This window comes from Camelina sativa, chromosome 12 (genome assembly GCF_030686135.1).
Source record: "Camelina sativa cultivar CO46 ecotype springtype chromosome 12, ASM3068613v1".
NCBI lineage: Eukaryota > Viridiplantae > Streptophyta > Magnoliopsida > Brassicales > Brassicaceae > Camelina > Camelina sativa.
The window spans coordinates 3,418,438-3,443,082 of NC_141891.1; the positions used below are offsets into that span (position 1 = coordinate 3,418,438).

The following is a 24,645-nucleotide window of genomic DNA, read 5'->3' on the forward strand; positions in this document are numbered from 1 at the left end:
ATGCATGATACCAAAAAAAAAAAACTCGTAGTAACATATAAGATTTGAATTAAAGGTCTAAGAAATTGATGAGAGTACGTAATACACTCTTTCTTTAGAACATTTTTGTGTGTTTTACTTTTATCAATCGATCACAGCACACAAGTTCTCACTTCTTAATACTGTTCAACATGTCGTATTACAGTTTCAAGATTATAAAGAAGAAAAAAAAAATCGTTTCAGTATTTGTTTCGTCACGTAGAACTGTACAGTTGAAGAGCACTCAACAGAAACGGGGTGTAAAAAACAATCAACCAATTGAAACACTTGGTAGTAATTACCAGTAACTTTTAGTAAAGGCGTTCAATTATTTTGACGTTTTCCTGTCTTTTTGTTGCCTATCTCGACGTTCTTTAAAACCACGATCCTAGTGGTTTGGGGATATATAATAATTATTATCACGGTTGCCACCATAAAAAGTAAGGAAAAGTAATCTAATTAATAAGTAGTTGAGGAGAGAAACCAACGTTGGAAAGGAGATTACCGGCGACTCCGTTGGTTTTGTGCAACAAACAATGAGAGACGGTTTAGAATGAGTACGGTGGCCCCTTCATGTTTGAGGAGAACTATCTAAAATATCTTTTAAATAGTAAATTAACAAGCTTTTGGGTATTAGTATGTTTAACCTCAATCCTCAAAACTGGAATAGGAATGGCTTTTTAATCTAGTAAAATTGTTCTTTTATATAAAAGTGATCATATATAGTCAAATAAGTATCTCATAGATTTAATTATATAAACAATATTATTACAAATTAATGACATGTATTTGCTTGTTGTTTAGGAAATAGCAATATTAAAAATACAAAAAAAAACATTAATTAAGCTACATCCCTTGAAACAAATATATATTGTGTTAAACTTAACCAAAACTGTTATCGTTATACATCACATATATATATAATCGAGACTTATGACGAGAAAATAAAATTTTCTTGAAAGTTACACAAGGATTTGAATATTGGTCCATTATCTCTCGTATTAGTATAACCAAAGCGATTAAGTGGATTAGAATATTGGAGATATTTCTTAGTTAACTAAAACAAATATGATACTATAAGAAGCAAAAATCCCCGTGGCCCTCAACGACGAGAATGGTCCGAATGTTGTTTTTAAAAAATTAGAGTTTGCTGACCAAAATCCAAATGGCATCACGTCTCTCTCTTCTCATTGACGACGCCTTTGACACGTTGTATCTTGGTTAACTTAAAAAAAAATTACACCTACACTTACTTTATTAAAACTTAAACTTAAATAATGAAGCAAAAACAAAAACTCAGTATAGCAAGTATTGTGACTATAATTAAAAAACTACACCCAAGTATAAGTCAATTTATTTTTGCAGGGTAAAAACTAAACTTGGAAAATCAAAATATCTGAATCCGGAGATATTTTAACTTTGTTCCCACGTATGGTTTAGTTTTACAAGAAAAAAATACCGTGATTAAGAAGAAGAGAATCACAAAAGTTAATGCATTTTGTAGACCGACATCTCAAGTGGCACACGTATACCCACAATTAAGAATAAATTAAATGTAATCTCGAAGATAACAATTAATTAGTTTCCTTTAGATACTTAAAATTTTTTGCTTTTTCCACAAGAAAACACAAAAACCACTAGTCAAAAAAACCACCCCTTGTATTTCTCCTAGTCTTCTTCTCTTATATAAAAACCTCTCCCACTCCCATTTTGTTTACTCATCATCCCACAAAAATATAACACTCTCTCCTCTCTCTCTCTCTCACTCATCACTTCACACTTTTAATAAAATCATTCTCAGTTTCTTTTCCCCCAATGGACACCAAAATCGGATCCATCGACGAGTGCAAACCAACGAACGGCGACGTCGGCAGTCCACCAAACACCACCGTCAAAACAATCCACGACTCTGTTATTCCTTCCTCCGTCAACTCATGCGACGCGACTCTCGGACGTCACTTAGCTCGTCGTCTCGTCCAATCCGGCGTTACCGATATCTTCTCCGTTCCCGGAGATTTCAACCTCACGTTGCTTGATCACCTCATGGCTGAACCGGAACTTAACCTGATCGGTTGCTGTAACGAGCTTAACGCCGGTTACGCTGCAGACGGTTACGCTAGATCTCGTGGAGTCGGTGCTTGCGTTGTGACTTTCACCGTTGGTGGACTCAGCGTTTTGAACGCCATCGCTGGTGCTTACAGCGAGAATCTTCCTGTTATATGTATCGTCGGAGGTCCTAACTCTAACGATTATGGTACTAACCGTATCCTTCATCACACCATCGGGTTACCTGATTTTAGCCAAGAGCTCAGATGCTTTCAAACCGTCACTTGTTATCAGGTAACACTCAGAATCAGATCTGATCATAAAACATTAGCATCGGATTGTGATTGATTTTAGGGTTTTGTTTTGGTTCTGTTTCTCAGGCGGTGGTGAACAATTTGGAGGATGCTCATGAACAGATTGATAAAGCGATATCAACAGCTTTGAAAGAGAGCAAGCCTGTGTATATTAGCGTAAGCTGTAACTTAGCTGCGACTCCTCATCATACATTTACTCGTGATCCAGTTCCCTTTTCGCTAGCTCCTAGGTATATATGATCAATCAATCAAAATCCTCTGTTTTATATCCGAGAATCATAAACTCATATAATGGTTTGTTGATTATTAGATTGAGTAACACAATGGGTTTAGAAGCTGCGGTGGAAGCAACGTTGGAGTTTTTGAACAAGGCTGTGAAGCCAGTTATGGTTGGTGGTCCTAAGTTGCGTGTTGCTAAAGCTTGTGATGCCTTTGTGGAGTTAGCTGATGCTTCTGGCTACGCTATGGCGGTGATGCCTTCTGCTAAAGGATTTGTACCAGAGCACCATCCTCATTTCATTGGCACTTATTGGGGTGCAGTAAGCACTCCTTTCTGCTCTGAGATTGTGGAATCTGCGGATGCTTACGTTTTTGCAGGTCCAATCTTCAATGACTACAGCTCTGTGGGTTACTCGCTACTCCTCAAGAAAGAGAAAGCCATCGTTGTGCATCCTGATCGTGTCACTGTGGCTAATGGTCCTACGTTTGGTTGCGTTCTGATGAGCGATTTCTTCAGGGAATTGGCTAAGAGGGTGAAGCGTAACGAGACGGCTTATGAGAACTATCATAGGATCTTTGTCCCTGAAGGTAAGCCATTGAAATGCAAACCAAGAGAGCCATTGAGAGTCAATACAATGTTCCAACATATTCAGAAGATGCTCTCTAGTGATACTGCTGTGATTGCTGAAACTGGTGATTCTTGGTTCAATTGCCAGAAACTAAAGCTTCCAAAAGGATGTGGGTACGTATCTCGGAACAAGACTCAAAATCTTTAAATTAGTGATGATATAAGCACAAGATTTAACTATTCTATTTAACTTGTAGGTACGAGTTTCAGATGCAGTATGGATCGATAGGTTGGTCTGTTGGTGCGACTCTGGGATACGCACAGGCAGTCCCAGAGAAGCGAGTGTTGGCATTCATCGGTGACGGGAGTTTCCAAGTGACGGTTCAGGACATATCGACAATGCTGCGTAATGGTCAGAAGACGATCATCTTCTTGATTAACAACGGTGGCTACACCATCGAAGTTGAGATTCATGACGGTCCTTATAATGTGATTAAGAACTGGAACTACACTGGTCTCGTTGACGCCATTCATAACGGTGAAGGAAATTGCTGGACAGCAAAGGTAATTAAAACGATTGATGAGTGATGTCAATGCGGAAACTAAACCAAATCTTGGTTCGAAACTAACATATGAATTTGTGGTGTTATGACAGGTGAGATACGAGGAGGAGTTAGTTGAGGCGATAAAGACAGCGACCACGGAGAAGAAAGATTGTCTATGCTTCATCGAAGTGATTCTTCACAAGGATGATACTAGCAAAGAGCTGCTTGAGTGGGGCTCACGCGTCTCTGCTGCCAATAGCCGTCCTCCCAATCCTCAGTAGAAGAAAGCAACACAGAGAGTGCCTGCCTCTTACCAATTTAATGACATTGTTTTCCCTATTGGTTTTGGCTTTTTCGACTTTGGATCTTTATTAGTATTAGTAGTACCGGTTTAATCTTGGAATAAAGTAAAGTAAAGTTCCTTTTCCAACATTGTGCTCTTTCTCATCAACACTCAAGTTCGAAAAAATACTAATGGTTAAATCAGAAGAATTAGACACAAACATAGAAATTCGGAATTATTTGACTTTTTCCAAAACTACTGGATTTTTTTTGCTAGAAAAAGAATCCGAGTGAGAATCAACACCACAGTTGAGAACCGAAACCATCTAACTTGTAACGATTTCGAACGATTGAAGAAGTGTCCATTAAGATAAACGTTAGATAAAGGGATTAAAAATTAAAATCTAAGTTTCCTAGAAGTAAAAGTATATTAACACATTAGTTCTGTATCATGATGAGAGCTAGTGACCCTCTTGTTTTAAGATGCTCATGTCTCTGTTTGGGTCTAAGTTTGAACAGGAGGACATTTGACAGTGAACATGCATGCATCTTAAAAATCAACAAAACAAACGTAAGCAAAAAAAATCGAATGCTTAAGATTCCCAAACTCAGTCAAGAGATTTTCCTGACCATTCTCGCTCCTTCCGTTTTTGTTTGGCTATTATTCTGTTGAACTTTTCTTTTCCTTTTTCAAGGAGAGGGTCGACCACAACATACGCATTTGGATCATCCCTGCGCGACATTTTATCCTGCAGGATAGTTTCACATTTTCAGGTTCTTCCACAGGACACGATAAACACATACATAATAGGTCAACCTTCTGATGAAGCTATTTGTGATTAGCATGGACTACCTATGAAATACTGAATTTTTCTATTTTAATGTTATTTAAAGAAATAGAACGAAGTAGCACTACATCCATTAGATCCTCACTCAGAAAAAAATATGGAGCATTAGAGATTTACCTTGCCAGGAGCAAAATTGAGCTTTACATTCTTCCAATCAGACAGATCTTCTTCTTTATTGTCTACTGGTTCACTACTTGGGGTCAACACTCCTGGTTCACTTTTTGGGGTCAACGCTCCTGGTTTACTAGTCGAGGTAAACGGTTTTGCAGAAAGGGACTGCTTAAACTTCTCGAGTTTTGCTAACACCTGAAGAAAGCGCAGGAGGGAAACGACGATCAGTTAAAAAAGAACACAACTGAAAGAAAATAAAATTTAGATGAGTAAACCCGACCCAGAATCTAAGAATAAGTATGCCACAATAAAGCAAGGATAAGGTTTGGTAGATGAACAAAGGGGAACAAAGAATCAATCAGATAACAAATTCAAAATTAAGCCACAACTCTGGTAAACAACTTACCGCATCCTCATTTCCTTGCAGTCGGCGCTTTTTCAACTTACGCAACTGCCGGGCGCGTTCAGAAGCGTTGTAAAGCTGTAAATCAGTGTCTCCTTTCTCCATATGTTCGGCTTTGGCTTCTGAGCCTATTCCTTTTTTCTTCAAAGACAGCTTTTCCATCCTTGGTTTCTCGTCTTCACTACTTACAGCATCAGACCTGTAAACAGCAAAACTAATGAGTCAATAACTTACATCACTGGTTACACCATCATGCATAAAAGCAAAATATATTCCGGCATTCATTCAGAAAAAGCAAGCAGATTCGTCTGAAAGGTTTTAATACTATAGTTTTTTTTCTTTTTTAAACGTTCATAGCTTTTTCTGTGCTGTATATATTTGTTAGCTCAACTTCGAACACACACAGTTTGAGCTTGCCTAGCACTGAGATATTGCTAGAATAGATAAACAGTAGTATTCTTAAGGAATAATAAACTAGATACAGAGACGATAAGGTGTAAGTCTGTGGGTGTCATTACCTTTGCCTAGGCTCTTCACGGCTTTTCAGACTAGAGCTCTCTGTTAAGAAAACAACCACAAGTATATTATAATTAGAACCTACAGAAATAACTAGCGATAATATACTGCATGAGGAACAGAGAGTGCTGTATATTACTCTCTGGCAATACATGGTACTTGGTACTAACCCTAAAAGCATCACCGCTTGTTAATAAACAGATAACATCCCTACGCATAAACATGACTGAAAATTTGATTGTACAAATCAAGAATTGCCATTAGGTTCATAATTCAGGACGTCAGAATATAGAGAGATGTAAGAAAGTAGTTACTTTTCTGAGTTGGTATTGAAGGCGTATCTCCCATCTCTTTCCTTCTGCTGAGCACTTGATTTCTCATCTTTGCATCAAATTTAGTCTCATCTTCATCATCATCGTCATCATCACTACGTCCAACTAAATCAGATGCAGAGAAGCTTTTATCTTTTTGAGCCGCTTCTTTCTTACTACTCAGAGCTTCTCGCACAGACAGTACCTCCTTCGACTCAGATGCATTCTGAAATGTAAAAGAACATCAGCAAGCAAAATTGTTTATGAAAACAAAGAATGACAATCATAAACAAAGACCTCCAGTTTTTGGTCTAATGCCCATGATAGACTGTTAGGCAGACTACACAGCAACAAAGTTATAGAACTGTACGCATCATTACATATAGCAACGATGAGGAAATGTCCACTAGTTTTCCACAATATGGAAGATAAAACAAGTCGTCTTAGTTTTTTATACATCTTAGCCTACACTTTCACACACAAAAAAGGGGAATTAAAGATAGGAAAAAAAAAAACGCCATAAACAAGATAAACTGTATTATTACCCGTTCTCTATCTGAAGCTTCTGCCTTCAGAAGTCGAGGATCATTCAATACGTCATGACTGCTCTTAATCTTTTGCTTTACAACAGCCAGTTCCTTCTCTTCTTCCTCAGCTTCTTCTCCAAATGAAAGTAAATTCAATTTCCTAATTATCACAAAGACAACAAAAAAAAAGTCTCAAAAGAACAGCCGAAGCAAAAATATAGCTAAATTCTCAATTTGACCATAGATACTTACTTCACGGGCTTTTTTGGGGGTTCCTGGACTTCGGCAACAGATTCTTGTGATGTGTTTGCTAACACTCTAGGAACAATATCTTCGAAAGGGTTCCACAAAACCTGTCAAAGAAATATACAGAATTTTTAGAAAAACCAAGTATCACAAGATCGACACAACAAAGAATGAGTATCAATCAGAGAGCATCCTTAAAAAGAGGACATCAGTATTTATACGATCCTTACCTCAACAGATAATATTTTGGGGGCAGGATCCAAGGGCCGATCATCCTTACCGGTGTCAACCTCTCCTAGTCTTAAAAGATTGTAGATTGAATCGCCCGTCACCTAAAAGAATTAGAAACAAGTTGCAGCAAAACATGATCAAGAACTAGAAAAAAAACTAAAATTGGACGAAGCAGAAGAAGCAAAGCAATTTGGTTTACCTTGCCAAAGATAGTATGCTTCTTGTCAAGCCAATCAGACTTATCCAAAGTAAAAAAGAACTGACTTCCATTAGAATTGGGTGAGCTCGCATTAGCCATGGCTACAATCCCTCGGTGGTTAAACCTCAGTCTTGAATGAAACTCATCCGCAAATACACCTCCATATATACTATCTCCACCTGTTTACACACATCAACTCACACAACATCAATTAACCTAATCCAGCGAGCAAGCAGAATAAAATTGAATACAAAAACTAAGAGATCTTTAAACTCTAAGATGTAATCAGAGGGGCGTAGGAAATTACCGGTGCCGGAGCCGGTGGGATCGCCGCCTTGAACGAGAAAACCGGGAATAACACGGTGGAAGATAGTGTTGTCGAAGTAACCCTCGAGGCATAGTTGAACGAAGTTCCGAACGGATTTAGGAGCTTCCTTAGGCCATAGCTCGACGTCGATAGGGCCATGAGTTGTATTCACAATGACCTTTCCCTTTGTCGGCGGTTCTAGCACGTATATCGTCGACATCTCCTCCGCTCACGCTCTTCCTCTTCTTCTTCTTCTCCGAGATACAGTACTCCCGTTTTGTTGGTTTCTGATACGACCTCAAGAAGCTTAATAGGCCTTAATGGGCTTGATTATTTAGTTTATCGTTTAAGCCCAAAATACTTAGAAGTCTCTTTGTATTTAATCTCACTTCCATTCTCTGGAAAAGATTATCGAAATTAATCAAAACAATGTCATCTTCTTCCTTCATCGTCTCTCTCTTTCTTCTTCCTTCTTCCCTCTGATTTCTTCACCTCAACCTCTATTTCTTCTGATTCCTCATCCCTTTCTTCTGCTTCTCATCTCAAATTCTGTTATCTCCTTGATAAGCTACTTCGGTACTTATCAGTTTCTCGTTTTGTAGATGGGCTTGACGAGCGAGAGATGCTGGTTCCTTTGGTCGGTTTCGAAAACATAATATAGGCTAACCAAACCGTAAGGCCCAGCCCAACCATCAAACTGAGCCCATTATATTAATTTAAATTTAATATATGTATGGAAATTTTATAGAGAAAGACTTGTTTATGGTAGATAAACGGACACATCAATCAATACATCATTCGAAGTCATCAATTGATTAATTTTTTTGTGTCCTAAACAAAGTTGTTGTCTTCATTTTGGTCGAAAAGGATCAAATTTCTTTAGATTTGGTAGAACCGCAACAAAGAATTTCCTAGAAACATCCCATGCATCTTTATCCCTACGTGGAAGATCGAGAAATTAGTGAAAGTCTTCGAGCTAGAGTTGAGTGGTACTCTAATGTTTGGACTTTATAAATCTTTCAAAGGCTCCAATTTTAAAACTAAGATGGTTTCTCGAGGAAAGTCAATGGTACCAAACTAAGATATACAACATACAATACAAAAACGTGCATGACCCGCATGCCTCTCCTTAATTAATGTGTATGTATAACATCTATAGTACATCTATAATTGTATTAATATCGTTGGTTATGAACTTGAGTCGTGACATTAAAAAAAAAAGAGTACTATTAGTATTATCAAATGACAAGCTTAAAAAATCTAGCAAACTACAAATTATAGTATGTCCAACGATCCCTAAAAATCCAATTTATTTAATAATTATTAGACGGTTTACTTATGAAAAAAGCATCCAATTTTTTTTATCTTTTTAAGTTTCATTTTCTTTAATTCTTCAAGTTTTGGACGTACGACATATCCATGTAAAACTAAACGAGTTGAACATGTTCGTATTGATGAGAAAAAAAAAAAAAAACCCATAAATAATTCTTATCACGTTTTTAACAAAGTCAATCTTTTACTATAGTGTGAACTTGCTTACTTGCATGATTTTAATTACCTATTTAAATATAATTAGGAGTTGAAAATTTAAAGATATATATAAAACTCGAGTCGTAGTAGATATTATTTTACAATTTAAAAGTAATGTCTTATGTTTGACCATAAACAAAATAAGGTAATATTCAATAGTCTCAAAAACTCTGCGTCTGGATATATTAATTTCTAATTTTCTATGGTAGACAGGTTTTTGACAAAAGAATAAGACATTTAATTGATTTTCGTATTTCTAAGATAGAATAACATGTTTATTTAATATATTTGACAGACAATTCGCAAATTGGCACAACTTGACTTCTTTCTTTGGTCCGCTTGACTTTTTTTGATGAAGTATGCGCGCCATAAATGTAATCTATTAAACCCTAGTTTAAATCTTCTTCTTTTGATATAGACGTTGTGTAGTAATGTAGTATTGTGTAGAGATACTTAATTAATAGAGGCTTGTTTTCAAATGTAAAAACCGTTTGGGTAACTCGGAAACAACAGATAATTTTATTGCAACCTTACATCTCTATGTCTACATGCCGAAGATTTGTTCATCACACAAACTTCTCAAATGTAAAACTTTTTTTTTTGGTAAACCCTTTGAATTAAAATGGAATGAAGAAAAAAAACTATTGGAAATAGATTATGTGTATTGTCCTAATCTCTCAATAACTTCCATGAACTTACCTTCGTCAGCCTCCATCTCTTATGGGGATCCCCACGTCCTCTGTTTTCTAGCTAGCCTCCTCTCACTGTTTTTGTCTCTTTTTGTAATATTCAACATTATTCAGACACGCCAACTTTGAATATTCAGTAATATTTTTCCATATTCAACGATATGTTAAAACGAAGACTTCTTACTCTCGTAATAGTCTTCATGCTCCCCCCCCCCACACTACTCTACATATATATAGAAGACCACTTCAACCTGTATTGGTTACATTCATATCACTCTTTAGATCATTTTTTTTCTTTCTCCAAAGAATAGAAATCATTCTTTTATTCTTTATTCTTTCAAGCTCTCCTCTGTTTCTTGGTGCCATTTTATTGTATCTTCTGGTCAAAACAAAGAGCCATACTTGATCATTTAAAGCCTAAGGAGGACTTGTTGTGTTTTATGCCCACAAGGTATTTATTTGTTGAATTGTTCTATTTTCACCAATAATTGGTTGGTATATAGCTATATTAATGATACTACAGTATGTTTAATTAAGGCTGATATGATCTGGATTGATGTGTGCAGGGGATTTGTATATTAAAACTGTTTTGGAATTATCCTTTCATTATATTTGTGTGGCCATGGGTCTTGAAGTTGGGTCCTTAAGCTTCAAACTTAAAGACGGAGGCTTGACATCAAGAACCAACAGTTTCAAGAGAGACAGCACTACTATAACGCAACAGAATTCTCCTAAGAAGATTACTATGGAACGGTCTTTAAGTTTTAACAGCTGGGAGATTCCTAAAGTGACCAAGACTGATTCAGATTTTGAGGTCTTGGAGACAAAGAAGTCAACTCCTAACACTTTGAATGGAAGAAACTGTGAGAGAATCCAAATTATAAAGAAACCCACAGTCACTCCACCTGAGCCTTTTGTGTTCATCTCCCCTAGACCGGTCACCGAGCTCGATGCAGCTGCAACTACCCTACAAAAGGTGTATAAGAGTTACCGGACAAGAAGGAATCTAGCAGATTGTGCAGTCGTCGTTGAGGAGCTCTGGTTAGTTACTTGATTGATCTTCTCTTCTTTTTTTTTTTATGTCTTTTCAGGATGCTTACGCTAACCCTTGGTTTTTGCTTGAAATATATTAGGTGGAGGACTCTGGATGGTGCAGCTCTGGATTTGAGCTCTGTATCTTTCTTTGAAGAAGAGAAACATGAGAGCGCTGTTTCCAAGTGGGCTCGAGCTAGAAAACGAGCTGCTAAGGTCTTACATCATTCTATCTCTGTTTACTTATACGTCAAGGTGTTATTAGTAGTTCTATATACCTCTTTTATATTATGAAAAACCAATGAGGGTCTCCTTTTTTTTAGGTTGGGAAAGGCTTATCGAAAGATGAAAAGGCTCAGAAATTAGCTCTGCAGCATTGGCTTGAAGCTGTAAGTCCTAATATCTTTGCTAGTTTTAATCATAGACAAGTATGACATGGTTTGTGAAAAAACAAATCTATGAGTTTAGGTGCAAAACACAAGATCAAAAGTTATGATGATTTTGTGAATCATATTCTAACTGGTCCCCCTCTTGGATTTACAGATTGACCCACGTCATCGTTATGGCCACAACTTGCATTTCTATTACGAAGTCTGGTCAGAGAGCAAGAGCTTTCAGCCATTCTTTTACTGGTAAGGACTTAAGACTCAATATATCCATCTTTAGATCTTCCTACGATCTTTAAATGTGTTCTAAACTCTGTTTTCACTTATTTGAAACAAAAGGTTGGATATAGGAGACGGCAAAGATGTAAATCTTGAGAAACACCCAAGAAGTGTTCTTCAAAAACAATGCATCAGATACTTAGGACCGGTGAGTTTTTTACCCTATCGACTTGACCATACTAATTACCTAGCTCTTGATTACTCATCAACGTCTATGTTTTTTTTCTTTGAAACCTGCAGACGGAGAGAGAAGCATATGAAGTGATAGTGGAAGATGGGAGACTAATGTATAAACATAGCATGACTCTGATCAATTCAACAGAGGAATCCAAGTCGATTTTTGTACTTAGCACGACAAGAACCTTATACGTAGGGATTAAAAAGAAAGGCGTTTTCCAGCACTCAAGTTTCTTATCTGGAGGCGCCACTACAGCTGCAGGAAGATTAGTCGCCCGCGATGGGATCCTTGAGGTACTTAGATTACATGTCTTGCTTGCTTCTCCCTTGAAGTACTTAAACTAAAATGTCTCACTTCACATTTTGTTTTCTCAGGCTATATGGCCATACAGTGGACACTATCTCCCGACAGAAGACAACTTCAAGGAGTTCATAAGTTTCTTAGAGGAGCACAATGTTGATCTCACCAATGTTAAGGTAATGAAATAAAAAGATTCATACGCAGCAAACTTTCAGCTGCAGATGTCTAGAGAATGTTGTATTCATGAGACTAAATTTGATTTACAGAGATGCTCTGTGAACGAGGAGTACTCGTCATTCAAATCCACTGCGGACGAAGAAGAAGGACCAAAACAAATCTCGGAAGATGCTAATGAGATGCCTACAGAGCAAGAGGAGAGAGCGAGACCGGTGTTTGATCCTGTAAAGAGACTGTCTTGTAAATGGACAAGTGGATATGGCCCAAGAATTGGGTGTGTTAGAGATTACCCAGTGGAGCTACAAACACAAGCACTGGAGCAAGTCAGCCTCTCTCCTCGGGCTTCGCCAGCTAATTCTTACGGACCAATTCCATCTCCAAGGCCGAGTCCTAAAATAAGGGTCTCTCCACGCTTAGCTTACATGGGGATCCCAAGCCCTAGGGCTGTTAAGTGTTAAAACTTAAACACACATTTTTTTAACTTGTTCACCAAGAAAGGGTGAGGTTAGAAGAGAAGAGCCACTAAAGCTCTGTTTTTATTTCCTCTTTTGTATATTTTCGAATTTGCAACATTTTGTTGTTTCGAATACTTCTCTTGATAAATTCTCTTGTGAGATCAAGACTTGACTTGATTATGCTAGAGATAGAAAACAGTCGATCGATTAGTGGCCGTTTAGATCATCTGGTTCAGATTGATCGTTAATTTGATATTTTTTTTTGTAAAGTTGCGAACGTTAATTTATTTTAATTAATTGACGATAATTATATAAAAAAAAAAAACAGAAAGTAATTGCAACTTTGTCTTAAACCGATAACACTTCTTTGTGTAATAGAATTGTACGTGTTAGGGAAACTTTTTTTACTGGTAGTTCTGTATTACTCTAGTCTATCGTATCTGTTCACTCTCCCCTTATTGGTCGACGTCTTTCCTTTTTGTTAACACGTACGTGTTAGGGTTAATTATAGCATGTATAGTTTCTTTCATTAATTATGTTATGATGAAGACAATGTCACTTTCCTTAACGTTCCCTTATATATTTTACGGTTCTCGTATATATAAACGAAAAGATGGGGTTGGGAGAGTAATTAACTAGCTATGACCTATGAGGTCAGGCATGGAACTACCGTTTAATGTAGAAAATCGAGATCTTGCTAAGAGTACTTCCAGTGAAACCTCTACGTCGATTAGAATTGGATTTGAAAAAAAACTAGGGAAGTATCATAAGATCTCGAGATTTTCATGGAAGAGTACTTGGTTCATCAGAAAGTCAATCACCGTTTCACGATCCTGTGCTAAGTGCTAACGGTAACTTCATGGACCCGTTCGCTCTAAAACTTTGCCCTGACTAGTGATGATGAAATGATGATCGTGAATTTTCCTATGTAGTGTGATTCTACCGACGGAAAAAATCGTCTTCTCCGCATATAAATTTCTAGTATTATTTTCACTATTCCCCATTCATTAAAATTTCATCTTTCTAAAACAACCCTAAATTTATTATTTCTGTAAAGTTTTATGTACCCTATTCATCTATATATATCCACATGAGTGTAAGAATTCTTACCAACTCGAACTCTCGCCATTTTGTTATACCACTAGAAATAAACTTATTTCCAAAACTCGAGATTTTTTTTTAAATATATAGTTTTATTTTAATTTGTTTATAGTTTTAATAATTCAAGGTATTGTTACTTTTTGTATTTATTTTAAGTTAACAAAAAGTACTTGCATATATATCATAATTTTTGGACGGATCGGATCCGGATCCAAATGTCTGATTTTCTAAAGGTATATCATGTCCCTATGATATCCTGGTTTGAAATTTCCTCTACCTAAGCTTTTCTTAATGCAAATCTGACACATGTAAATTTCTAAACTTGAGACTTGGGAAAGTATTAAAAAACATATATGTAATTACACTAACCTCTTATAACACTGGCATATTTATTTAGTCAGTTAGGGAGAACTCTGTGGGTAGGTGTAAATGCAGTGCAGCTAAGTTATATGTACAATCTTTCTCAAACGCACTAACATATTTTTCGAATCATTGACAAAGATTCGTTTATAAAATTTTTATAGGAATATGGATGGAAATGGAATCTTACATATAGAATCTTAGGACATAATGTTTTAGGTGAGACCAATATAAAAAGAATACGTCATGATCCTGGTGGCATTAGAAAAAGACTCCAAGAGATCACAACAAAAGAAAATGGATCCACCCAAAGGAAAAAGAAGAAAAAACTTATATAAACTATAGTAATTAATACTTTTCCATTATAATTAAAAAATAAAAGATGGGCTTACGTGAGCACATGTGGCAGACACGAAGTTGAAGACAACACCATCGACGGTACTCCTACAACCACATCTCTTCTAAAGTCCGTTTCTCATTGGGCTCCATTTTCATCTATTTCCACACCATTCATGCTTTGCCCTTTCTCTATTTTGAAGTATTAATTTACTTAATTCATTTCTCCCAAAAATTGCATACCTACATCATATTGTTAATACTTCTTCTTGTTTTATATGATTACTCTGTAATACTTTTTTTTGGGCATACAAATTATTACTCTGTATAAAACTCAAATGTTAAGTTACTTTATAATTTTATAACAGGAATATATACTTAATAGTACTATTGTATGTTATCATTATTTAGTGTGGTGCAGATATCATTATGCATACTTCAACCAACATTTTCTATAATTTCAAGTGATTAAAGCAAAACAAAGGTTCCAAAAAAACACATTTGTTTAGTAAAAGTAACTTGTACCATTTTTCAGATTTGTTTGAGCCTTTTCAAAAACATAATAATAAATCACAAGTTAAATACGGTATAGATTTTGTTTTTTCTAATACCGTCTATCTTACTTTTTATTTATTTAGTTATTAGTTTATAAAATTGCTCACAAGAGGGAACACTTTATATACGTATATTGTTGAATGGGAGACACATCTGCTAACCTTAAAAAATTACTGGAACAAGCGGACAAAACCACTCTTCCCACACCTATGAGATAAACTTTTTCTATTCAACTCTTTTGAGTTTTTAATCAATTTGGATGATAAAACGGATTCGTAACTCTTTGTAATTTATCATTAATTAGAACTCAAATGGTGTAATTCCACCTGAAGCAAAAGTGGACTTAACACATTATATTCTTTTAAGTTTAGCGTTTGATATCCTAAATTTGCGAGTTTTTTGGAGACAGCCAACATATATATATATATATATATATATATATATATATATATAGTCTCAAGCAGCTAAGTCTAACATATATATAGTCAACAAGAGAATCTCAATCTAAGAAGCCTTGGGATTGGTCCGATTAATTTTTTAATTTGTACATAACATGAGAACATAAATGCTTAATGCTTTGTCATAATAGCAAAAGTGTAAGCTAAAAGAATATGCGTCAATCTTTTTTGTATTACACTTACAAATTTTAATCACAAACATAGTTTAAAAATCCAAGAAAACAATATAAATATATTTTAAAACACAATCAATTGAAGACAACTAGAAAATAAACATCATTTTATAAATAAATAAAAGATTCTCGCTTTTTTTTTGTCATTTAGATATAAGGTTAGAAGGATAGCCAATCAGTTTTTGTTTTCGATTTAGAAATTTTTATCTGCTTTACCTCATTGGGTAATGGCATATAAAAACAACAACTCTCATGTACGTAAAGCAAAATACACAATTGCAGCTCGCTATCATAATTACAACTTGATTAACCAATCTTGTACGACAAATTTTATAAAGATTTAAATCTCTTAATAAACACCTTTTCAATTTTTGTTTTTGTTTTTCTATGACAAGTTGTGAAATGATCATCCCAATAAATTGATCTGCTTTAACGTTCTTAATTGCAAAGCGTAATTAGCTTTACCGTTAATTTATATACACGAGATCCTTAATTTTCATCTAGTTGAGTAGTTTACACGTCTTCATGACACATTGGCAATGTGGATCATAAGGCTAATAACACTTGGTTCGCCACAACGCTTATTTGACTCCGCATCTGACGATCAAAATAAAAACGCATGTTTATAACACAGCTGACAAGTTTTATGGCGCTTTCAATATGATTATTTTTTTTACTTTTAATACCCTTTACCCTACTTTTACCATTTCCATTATCTCCACGGGATTATATATTTATTGCCAATTTGCCATGTGCAATATGTTTATAGTAGATTCAGTTTCAGTATGCATATATGTTACTAGCTACATCACTAGAACAGATGTATTCCTACAATATATATCTAATAAAATTATAAATAACTTATTTTCAAATTATATATTTTAGTAAATAAAATTTGTATCCCAATACATCAATGGTAATATTCTTAGATAAAAATGTATATCCTCCAGACATGATGCGAGTAAGACGTCGTCCTAACTCCTAACACTATTATGAAATGTACATATCGTTCCAAATTGTGAATTCTCTACCTCTTTTTTTCTTTCTCCCAATCTCCTTTACTTACTTTACCTATAGAAAAGGTCAACATCGGCAATAAAATCTAGCGCGTGGGTTTTGGAACTCCCATGCATTTAACTCATCAGAAACAAATTTTCTAAAAATTACAAAAAATATTATTATGATGGGAAAAAATAATACTACAAAAAAAAAAGCAAAAGAAACACATCACGAGACAGTACTTTGTGATGTAAGCAACCACATACACCACTCCCTTCTTCTCCTCCTCCCCCATTATTTGTCCTTTTCTTTTCCTTTCCTCAATAATTCTCTTCTTCTATTCTTTTTATTAAATTTTCCCCTAAATTTTATTATGATTCCTTTTTTTTCTTCTTGTTTTTGTTTTTTAAAAACTTACTTACTTTTTGATTCTTTCTATATATACAAATACAAAATCTCCTCTTCTTCTTGAAAAAGCTCTTTACGTTTTCTCTCTTTCTCTCTAGTTTTTTTTGCTATGATGCAAGAATTAGGCTTAGAACGCTTCTCAAACGACGACGTCCTTCGCTTAGACCTCACTCCTCCTTCTCAAACCTCGTCTACCTCTCTCTCCATCGACGAAGAGGAATCAACTGAAGCCAAGATCCGACGGCTGATATCTGAGCATCCTGTGATCATCTTCAGTAGATCTTCATGTTGCATGTGCCACGTCATGAAAAGACTCTTGGCAACGATCGGCGTTGTCCCCACCGTCATAGAGCTTGATGATCACGAGGTCTCCTCTCTTCATACGGCTCTTGAAGAAGAATATTCCGGCGGTGGCTCCGTCGTTGTTCCTCCGCCGGCGGTTTTTATTGGCCGTGAGTGCATCGGAGGTCTTGAGTCCCTTGTTGCCCTCCACCTAAGTGGTCATCTTGTTCCTAAGCTTGTCCAAGTTGGAGCTCTTTGGGTATGATTGTAATATTTTCATCTTATTTTTATTACTTGTCCCAATTTGAATAGGCTTTTGCAGTATCAAAAAGAAAATTAGGGTTTCTCTTCAATTGCTCATGAAAAGCCTAATTCTGATTATCATCAGATGATCAAAATTAAATACCCTTGTAGAAAATGAATTATGAATAATATTAAAGATGTGTAAGTAGTGAGTTTTATATAATTTGCTTCTTCGTTTTCTCTCTCTCTCTCTCTTTTGATAATAAAGTATGAGTCCATCAACCTCATTAATTATGAATCGGATTTGATTAGGACTATACTAAACTATGATCTAGTTGTATATCTGATGATTGAACCTTATTAATTCGGACCTTTTTACAATATTTGACTGAGATATTCCAATCATAAGTTTATTGGTAAAGTGATCATCTACCATTGGTAATTCGATTTTTCTTCTTCTTATGATAGTTAGGATTTGGATAGTTCTTATGAGTAGAGTGTTGTCTTTGGTAAAGACATGGTTTGTAATCAAATCTATGATCATGATTTGGAAAATAATTTAATTTTATCATGATATGAATTCGTTTGTATCGATTTCAAAGTTAATTTGCAGCTATCTTTATTTATTCTAAAAATAAAGTAGAGAAATGAGGGAAGAAGATTCTACTATTATTTGTAAGGTCTCCGAGCTCTCGGCATCACGTTAATTTCCTATTCAAGGAAATATTCTCTCTTTAAGAAGAAAAAGAAAAAAAATAAAATAAAACATGAAATAGTATTGGAAAATATTTATAAAAGTCGGCATAGTACGTTGAAGAAACCCTCAAGCTAGCTAAACATCTCTAAAAAAAATATTATGGAGATCACTATCATTAAGCCATACAATTTCGTGATTGTGTGTCTTGATCCCGTCTAGGTACGTAGTCGGTAGAGTTTAATTAAGTAAGTTGTTGAAGTTATAATGAAATTTTTCATGTCTTAATCTTTCCCTTAAAACAAACATGTCTTGTTAGAGAAAAAGGTACGTTGTGGAATTGTATAATAACATTTCCAAATTAAATTCATATGGTTTTGGAAATGAATTAATAAGAAGTGGGAAAATTGGAGACCCACTTACAATAATTGAGGGGGTTTTTGATAGCGACGCTAAGCTTAAGTGGCATCTCCAAAAACAAACTCTCTTTTTTTCCCCTCCCCACAATTATTGATTTTTCTTTTTCAAAGATTCAGAAAAGACCAAAGAACTTCTCTTTGCTTTTTTGCTTCTTCGTTCTTTGGAGTTTGGGTAATTTGGAATAGAATGCTGTGTATACCTCCTTTATACCGGTCAATTTTTTTTGTAGTAGGATTAGGGAAAGAAGGTCAAAAGTCCAAGTTCCACATGTCAAGGGTCAATATTGACCTATGTCAAATAAATGATAGTTGCTGATCTCACACTACACACTGGCACACTGTTATTTTACCAAGATATCAGGTTCAGATGATTTGGTTGCAACCAATTATTTTTCTGTGCGATGCTTAAATGATAGATAGCATTTTTATTTATCTACCACTAAACTACATACTATGGTCACATTTTCTCCTCAAATATTCCAATATATGACACACACATGATAGATCACTAACTAGTCTTAGTTGTGTAAGGTTTTGTTTTGGGATTTGTCATGACCACGGAAACATTATTACTCAACCATATTTTATTTACAATAGTTCTTATTTGATTTATCATGAACAATAAAAAAAAAATTATTACTTAACCATCATTTATTATTGAATATAGGTTTTAGGAACTCAAGAAGAACAAAGTCTACACTCACTTTGTTAACTTAAGCAAATAACTCAAAACTTAAGCTCCCATGACTCAGTTATGATTAGGATAGCTTCCAACTCAAGTTATCTGTAAGCTTATGTCAATATTTACTAAGATTTGATTTTCACAAATAAATCTTTGAATATCAAATTCCAAAACCATGCTGTAAAGTGTAAGCAAATAAGTTTATACATCCAAAACTCTTTTAAAAAAAAAATGAAAAAGAATTGCCGACCTATACAATATGGTAGTTGTGGGATTAAGATTTTTGTGTGAGATCATGTGACATGTCTTCAAAATTAAGGTTATGCTTTTTGTATATATATTTTTTTATTCGCTAGTTGATGAATACTGATGGCGAGGATGACCTCATCAATCATAACCAACAATTTCTCCAACAAATGTTTCATGAAATAATGAATACTTTTTTATTTTATTTTTGGACGAATACATAATGACATTAATATATGCAATAAAATACAGAGGAAACTCAGTGCCTCTACACCAAAAGCTCCCACGCTTTTAATACTGTTTTCACTTAAATTGAATAGTGTTTTAACTATGGAGAATTATTTGTTCAATTATTTTGATCATTGTCGTATTACTTACCATTGATTTATTTAACTTATCCATAATTATTTTTCTTATTCTTTCTCAATGCTATTTATATTTATCGTAAAAGTACGTTTTGGACAGGCTTTCAATTTTTCTTCTTTGGTGCTATTTTCGGATATGCTCCATACATAACAGGTAGCAAAGTCGTAGATACAAATGTGTTAAGAGGCGCACAACATTATATATGCTTTAAAAAAAATTCCCAACAATGAAGTTTCTTTCGTGTAACTCTGAGATATGGTGGCAACTCAGCCACTAAAGTATTTGTAGTTGTTTTTAGAATCAATTAGGAGAAAACCACTTTCTCTGATGGTCTTTGTAAAGGTTGTCACTTGTTGCATAGTTTGTGGAAATACCATTTTTTTGGAACTGAGGATTATCGTCGTACCCCCGTCTGCTGAGATTTGATTTCGAATGCTACATAAATAAATAATTCGTCAATAAATTAGTTATCCGACCTACCCGTGCCCGTGAACGTGAAAAGAAAGGGCAATTGTAGTCGCCATCCCTTCGTCGTCTTTAAAATAAATTCCACTGTTGCTAGTATCGGCCTTGCTCTGCAGTTACCTTTTTCTTTTCTACTTTTACTTCCGAATACTGCCAATCGGAAGCCATATACCATCGCCGGATTTGATAGAAGTCTCTGGATTTGTAAGTGAAGAAGTGGATTTACCCAGCTCACTGATTAAATTATATATCACTGCTATCTATATATTAACGGGTATGCTGTTTTTGATTAGGTGGTTACCTTTCAGCCAAATCGTCTTTCGCGAGGATGGCAGACCATGGATCTCCTGCTCCAGGTTTGTATATCTTAACACCATTTCGATTGGGTTGTCAGTGACAGAACTTTATCTGGCGGTACTTCCTAGGGTTAGCTTCCAATAATGGTTTCAACAACTCATAAATCTAGTATGTGTAAGCCGGCATTCCGTTTGGGTTCACAATGTCCCTTGTTTAGTCGGCCATGCTCTGTAGGGTTTAGATCCCGCTAATATATTTTCAGAACTTATACGTCTAGGGTGTCTCTGTCGTCAGGACGTCTGGATTGACAATTCCCAAATCCTGTCCAGAAAACCTAATTTTTCTTTTCAAACCTTTTGACTATCCCGCCCATCAATTGAGGGTAAAATTGAGAACAAAATAGTAAATCCACAAGCTCGGTTAAGAAGTGGCAGATCCACAAATTTTGGGCCGAAAATGGCATTCTGGACAAGAAACCCTTGTTTTTAAAAGAAACATTTAAGTTGAATAACATCGATCCTTAATTTTAAAGGTTATCTCACAATGTAAAATCGATCTATTACAAAATTTGGTTATGAGGTTTTTTGTCAAACATCTTTTAAACATTAAACATAAAATGTAATGGAATCGTTTATTGTTTTATAAGAAAAAAAAAATATACGAAAAGGGGAGAGAAGGAATTTTGAAGAGGGAAATAATTAGGGCTAAAAATTTATAATTATACAAAACAAAAAAAAAGAACCACTTGATTCCTTCGAATTTGACCCCACAAGTTTCCTTCGCATTTGGAAAAGACATTCACATTAGAAAAATGCTAACGATGATGACCCACCCCAACACACCACTCTCCAATTTTTAAATACACCAAAAAGTATAACTTACTTTAATCTTAAACTGATTGATACAAAGCATACGCCACATAGAAATTATATATTTCAACAACTAATCCAATTTCATTCCAGTAAGTAAAAAATGGTTTCATGTTACTTTAACATCTTTTATTACAAAATAATTTCTTTGATTCTTGATTTTATATATCTTTTTCAAACATTCTATCATTTTCATCGATATTATTATATTAAGATCTAACAGAACATTAAGAAGTGAAAAAACTGCACAATGGTTTGGGACAAGAACCGCTTAAGCTAGCAAAGTCTTTTGCACAAATGAAGTTTGAAGATAACAAACAACACATCTCTACACATAATCTAATAATCTCTCTAAGCGTAATGTTGATCTGCACTTTTAACTTGTCATGGACTTGGTCTTGACGCCAGTCTTCTTCCAAGAAACACTAGGCATGATTTGTTTCGTGTCCACACGATCTTTAAACTGAACAGCAAAGTTGAGCAACGAATCAAGAAGTGACTCTGACATATAGTGAGGCTCAAGTCCAAGTTCCATCAGCTTTGTGTGTTTTGCGTTGTAGTAATGTTCTTCCGCCTCCACTCTCGGGTTAGGCACAGTCATTTTTTTTCACATCGAGCCCGAGCTTTAAACCCGCTTTAGTGACGAGTGAAGCCAGCTCGTTGACTGAAAAACTGTTCTGTGAATTGGTTGAAGACCCTGAACTCACCAGCCTTTGCCGGGTTCGCTATAGCTATCTCAACACATTGAACCGTGTCTCTTATATCGAGGTAGCCTCTTGTCTGCAATGAGGAAAAAACAAAACTGAATACAAACCTCACTTTCTTGATTAAAAACTATCTTTGAAAACAGCTAAAAAAAGAGTCATTTACCTGACCACCTTTACCATAAATAGTAAGTGGGTGACCAACAGCAGCTTGCACACAGAACCGGTTAAGTGCTGTACCGAACACAGCATCATAGTCTAATCGGTTACGGAGCTCCTCATGCATCTCTGTTTCATCAGTCTTGACTCCATAAACAACTCCTTGGTTGAGATCAGTGGCTCTAATACCCCAAGCTTTGCAAGTAAAAGCAATGTTGTGCGAGTCGTGAACTTTGCTAAGATGATAAAAGGAGCTAGCTTGCTTGGGGTATGGCAAAGTGTCAGTTCTACCATTGTGAGTTATCGTTATAAAACCTTCCTCGATATCGATATTCGGAGTACCGTACTCACCCATCGTCCCAAGTTTCACAAGATGGCACTCTTCTCCGAACTCTTTAATAGCAAAGAGAACATTGAGAGTCCCAATGACATTGTTGTGCTGTGTATACACGGCTCTGGACCGGTCTATCATCGAGTAAGGCGCAGATCTCTGTTCACCGAAGTGGACAACTGAATCAGGCTCAAAAGACTTGAAAGACTCAGCCAAGAATTCGAAATCACAGATATCTCCAACGTATAGCTCAATTGATTTCCCTGTCAAAGCCTTCCACCTGCTGATACGGTCATGAATGGAGGCTATAGGAGTCAATGACTCAAGTCCAAGCTGGTGTCGAAAAGCCGTCTTACAAGGTTGTCAACAATGCAAACTTCGTAATTCTTCTTGGACAAGTGGAGAGCAGTAGCCCAACCGCAGTAACCATCTCCACCAATGACCATAACACGTTTTGGTTTAGACGGTGAAGAATCATTGGTTGATGTTTCAGGTGGTGCTTGTTGGCTTATGGGTACAGCAGTAGCTCGGAGAACAGAACTTGTTCTTCTCTGTTTCTTCTCTTGAAAGAGAAGTCCTTTGAGAGAAGATCTTGCAAGACATTGAGGATTGAAGAAGGTTTGTCCTAAACCAAACGGCTTAAGGGAACTCTTGCTGCTACTGCTGCTGTTAAGTGAGATAACTGAAGGGCATGAAGCTGACAGTAGATGCGCCATTTTTTTAAAGGTTTCTTCTTGAATCTGTCAAACACACATTCACCTGCAAAATACAAAAACAGCACAAGGTTTATGACAATTTGGTTTAGCAGAACAAACAATGCCATCAACAGATTCTGTCAAATTCTCTTAAGTTTTATTCTTAAAATCCAAATCAAATTCCAAAAACTAAAACCAGTAAAAATCGAAACTTTATCATCACACACCCACTAAACCAGGCTAAAACAGCTCTTCCCAAGACTGAATATATGATCAAATGAAGTAAAAAAGTGGAGATTCTGCTTTTGCAATAAGTAAACAGAGTCACATACAGTAAGAAAATAGGCACATTGAAGGATGCTAACATGAAATCTAGACAAAAAAAAAAACCCAACTGAAACTCTCTGAATTTTTTGATTTCCAGGTTTCTTCAAAACGAAAAGTACTGAAGTTACAAAACAGAGAATTCAAATAGATGATAAGAGAGGATGATTGCTTACCCAGCCTTTACAAATTTGGAATCTTGTTTAGGGACCGAGGGAAACAGAGCGTTGGACGAAGAATGATTTGGAGTGATGGGATTTTTTTACTTTTGTCTCTCTCTTCTCCCAGAAAAGATGAGATGATAAAATCATTAGATATGCTCAAAGCATATTCTTATTTATTCCCTTCCCAAAGTACGTTTGGCCCTAATACTATAATTAGAGTGATCCCAGCAATTAACAATTTGATCGCTAAATCGCTTTTGTTAACAACTTTGGTTTTTAGGGCCGATTTCACTGTCGCTAATGAGGTCAATGGATACTCTTCTCCTACTGGGCCGCTTGGCCCATATATAAATAGTGTATACATAGCGACGAGCCGACGAAAATTTAATCTTCTAAGCCGTGTTATTTTACTTACTTAACTAGATAAATTAATTGCCATGGATATGAATATTTGTTCTCCACTTCTTCAGTCACGTTTTAAGTTTTTGTATGTAAAAACATTTAATCATCTTCACCAACTACCATGGCAAATCTTAAATTGCTAATTTGCTATGTTTGATTACTAATGTTGAGAAGATATACTATTTATTAAATATCT

The 24,645-nt window shown here is 35.6% G+C and overlaps 5 protein-coding genes across 10 annotated transcripts; 3 read left to right on the plus strand and 2 right to left on the minus strand.

Moving 5' to 3' along the window:
* The first annotated feature begins 1,734 nt into the window (after positions 1–1,734).
* On the plus strand, positions 1,735–4,140 carry LOC147930137 (pyruvate decarboxylase 1-like). Its single transcript, XM_087476731.1, has 5 exons — positions 1,735–2,358; positions 2,445–2,608; positions 2,689–3,339; positions 3,423–3,729; positions 3,821–4,140. Exons 1-5 carry the CDS (start codon positions 1,834–1,836, stop codon positions 3,989–3,991), a joined length of 1,818 nt encoding a protein of 605 aa, XP_087332857.1. The 5' UTR covers positions 1,735–1,833; the 3' UTR covers positions 3,992–4,140.
* Positions 4,141–4,382: 242 nt separating this feature from the next.
* On the minus strand, positions 4,383–8,245 carry LOC147930138 (peptidyl-prolyl cis-trans isomerase CYP57-like). Of its 6 annotated transcripts, none has more exons than XR_015575004.1 (12): positions 7,692–8,242; positions 7,385–7,563; positions 7,185–7,286; positions 6,961–7,061; positions 6,727–6,868; positions 6,562–6,646; positions 6,185–6,407; positions 6,041–6,096; positions 5,873–5,912; positions 5,358–5,553; positions 4,958–5,146; positions 4,383–4,741 (listed from the first exon to the last, which is right to left on the minus strand). XR_015575004.1 is itself a non-coding variant. In XM_087479227.1 (11 exons), the coding sequence occupies exons 1-11, from the start codon at positions 7,909–7,911 to the stop codon at positions 4,601–4,603; spliced, it is 1,701 nt and encodes a 566-aa protein (XP_087335353.1). In that variant the 5' UTR covers positions 7,912–8,245; the 3' UTR covers positions 4,383–4,600. The 6 variants fall into 6 exon arrangements, 2 of the variants coding, with proteins under 2 accessions (XP_087335353.1, XP_087335354.1); XR_015575001.1 differs by having other exon boundaries at positions 6,479–6,646; XR_015575002.1 differs by lacking the exon at positions 6,562–6,646.
* Positions 8,246–10,037: 1,792 nt separating this feature from the next.
* On the plus strand, positions 10,038–12,986 carry LOC104729956 (IQ domain-containing protein IQM1). Its single transcript, XM_010448994.2, has 9 exons — positions 10,038–10,361; positions 10,477–10,951; positions 11,044–11,158; positions 11,266–11,331; positions 11,486–11,574; positions 11,668–11,755; positions 11,848–12,078; positions 12,160–12,261; positions 12,352–12,986. The coding sequence occupies exons 2-9, from the start codon at positions 10,533–10,535 to the stop codon at positions 12,718–12,720; spliced, it is 1,479 nt and encodes a 492-aa protein (XP_010447296.1). The 5' UTR covers positions 10,038–10,361; positions 10,477–10,532; the 3' UTR covers positions 12,721–12,986.
* A 4,111-nt stretch (positions 12,987–17,097) lies between these two features.
* Positions 17,098–17,855, plus strand: LOC104729957 (glutaredoxin-C6). Its single transcript, XM_010448995.3, has one exon. The coding sequence runs from the start codon at positions 17,217–17,219 to the stop codon at positions 17,652–17,654; it is 438 nt and encodes a 145-aa protein (XP_010447297.1). The 5' UTR covers positions 17,098–17,216; the 3' UTR covers positions 17,655–17,855.
* A 4,069-nt stretch (positions 17,856–21,924) lies between these two features.
* Positions 21,925–24,196, minus strand: LOC104729959 (UDP-sulfoquinovose synthase, chloroplastic). The gene is given in 6 exon segments (XM_010448996.3): positions 21,925–22,277; positions 22,279–22,341; positions 22,343–22,450; positions 22,541–23,205; positions 23,208–23,623; positions 24,060–24,196. Coding segments are annotated over 5 exon segments (1,440 nt in total). The 5' UTR covers positions 23,581–23,623; positions 24,060–24,196; the 3' UTR covers positions 21,925–22,046.
* Between the last annotated feature and the right edge of the window lie 449 nt (positions 24,197–24,645).

What these genes read in the sequence shown, in the direction of transcription:
- LOC147930137 (XM_087476731.1), top strand. Translation starts at nt 1,834, where the DNA reads ATGGACACCAAAATCGGATCCATCGACGAGTGCAAACCAACGAACGGC. An exon ending in CCCTTTTCGCTAGCTCCTAG is followed by an intron (nt 2,609 to 2,688) that starts GTATATATGATC and finishes GTTGATTATTAG; the next exon opens with ATTGAGTAACACAATGGGTT. An exon ending in AAGCTTCCAAAAGGATGTGG is followed by an intron (nt 3,340 to 3,422) that starts GTACGTATCTCG and finishes TTTAACTTGTAG; the next exon opens with GTACGAGTTTCAGATGCAGT.
- LOC104729956 (XM_010448994.2), top strand. Translation starts at nt 10,533, where the DNA reads ATGGGTCTTGAAGTTGGGTCCTTAAGCTTCAAACTTAAAGACGGAGGC. An exon ending in GTCGTCGTTGAGGAGCTCTG is followed by an intron (nt 10,952 to 11,043) that starts GTTAGTTACTTG and finishes GAAATATATTAG; the next exon opens with GTGGAGGACTCTGGATGGTG. An exon ending in TTTCAGCCATTCTTTTACTG is followed by an intron (nt 11,575 to 11,667) that starts GTAAGGACTTAA and finishes TTGAAACAAAAG; the next exon opens with GTTGGATATAGGAGACGGCA.
- LOC147930138 (XM_087479227.1), bottom strand. Translation starts at nt 7,911, where the DNA reads ATGTCGACGATATACGTGCTAGAACCGCCGACAAAGGGAAAGGTCATT. An exon ending in TCCCACCGGCTCCGGCACCG is followed by an intron (nt 7,564 to 7,691) that starts GTAATTTCCTAC and finishes GTGTGTAAACAG; the next exon opens with GTGGAGATAGTATATATGGA. An exon ending in CCAAAATATTATCTGTTGAG is followed by an intron (nt 7,062 to 7,184) that starts GTAAGGATCGTA and finishes TTTCTTTGACAG; the next exon opens with GTTTTGTGGAACCCTTTCGA.
- LOC104729957 (XM_010448995.3), top strand. Translation starts at nt 17,217, where the DNA reads ATGATGCAAGAATTAGGCTTAGAACGCTTCTCAAACGACGACGTCCTT.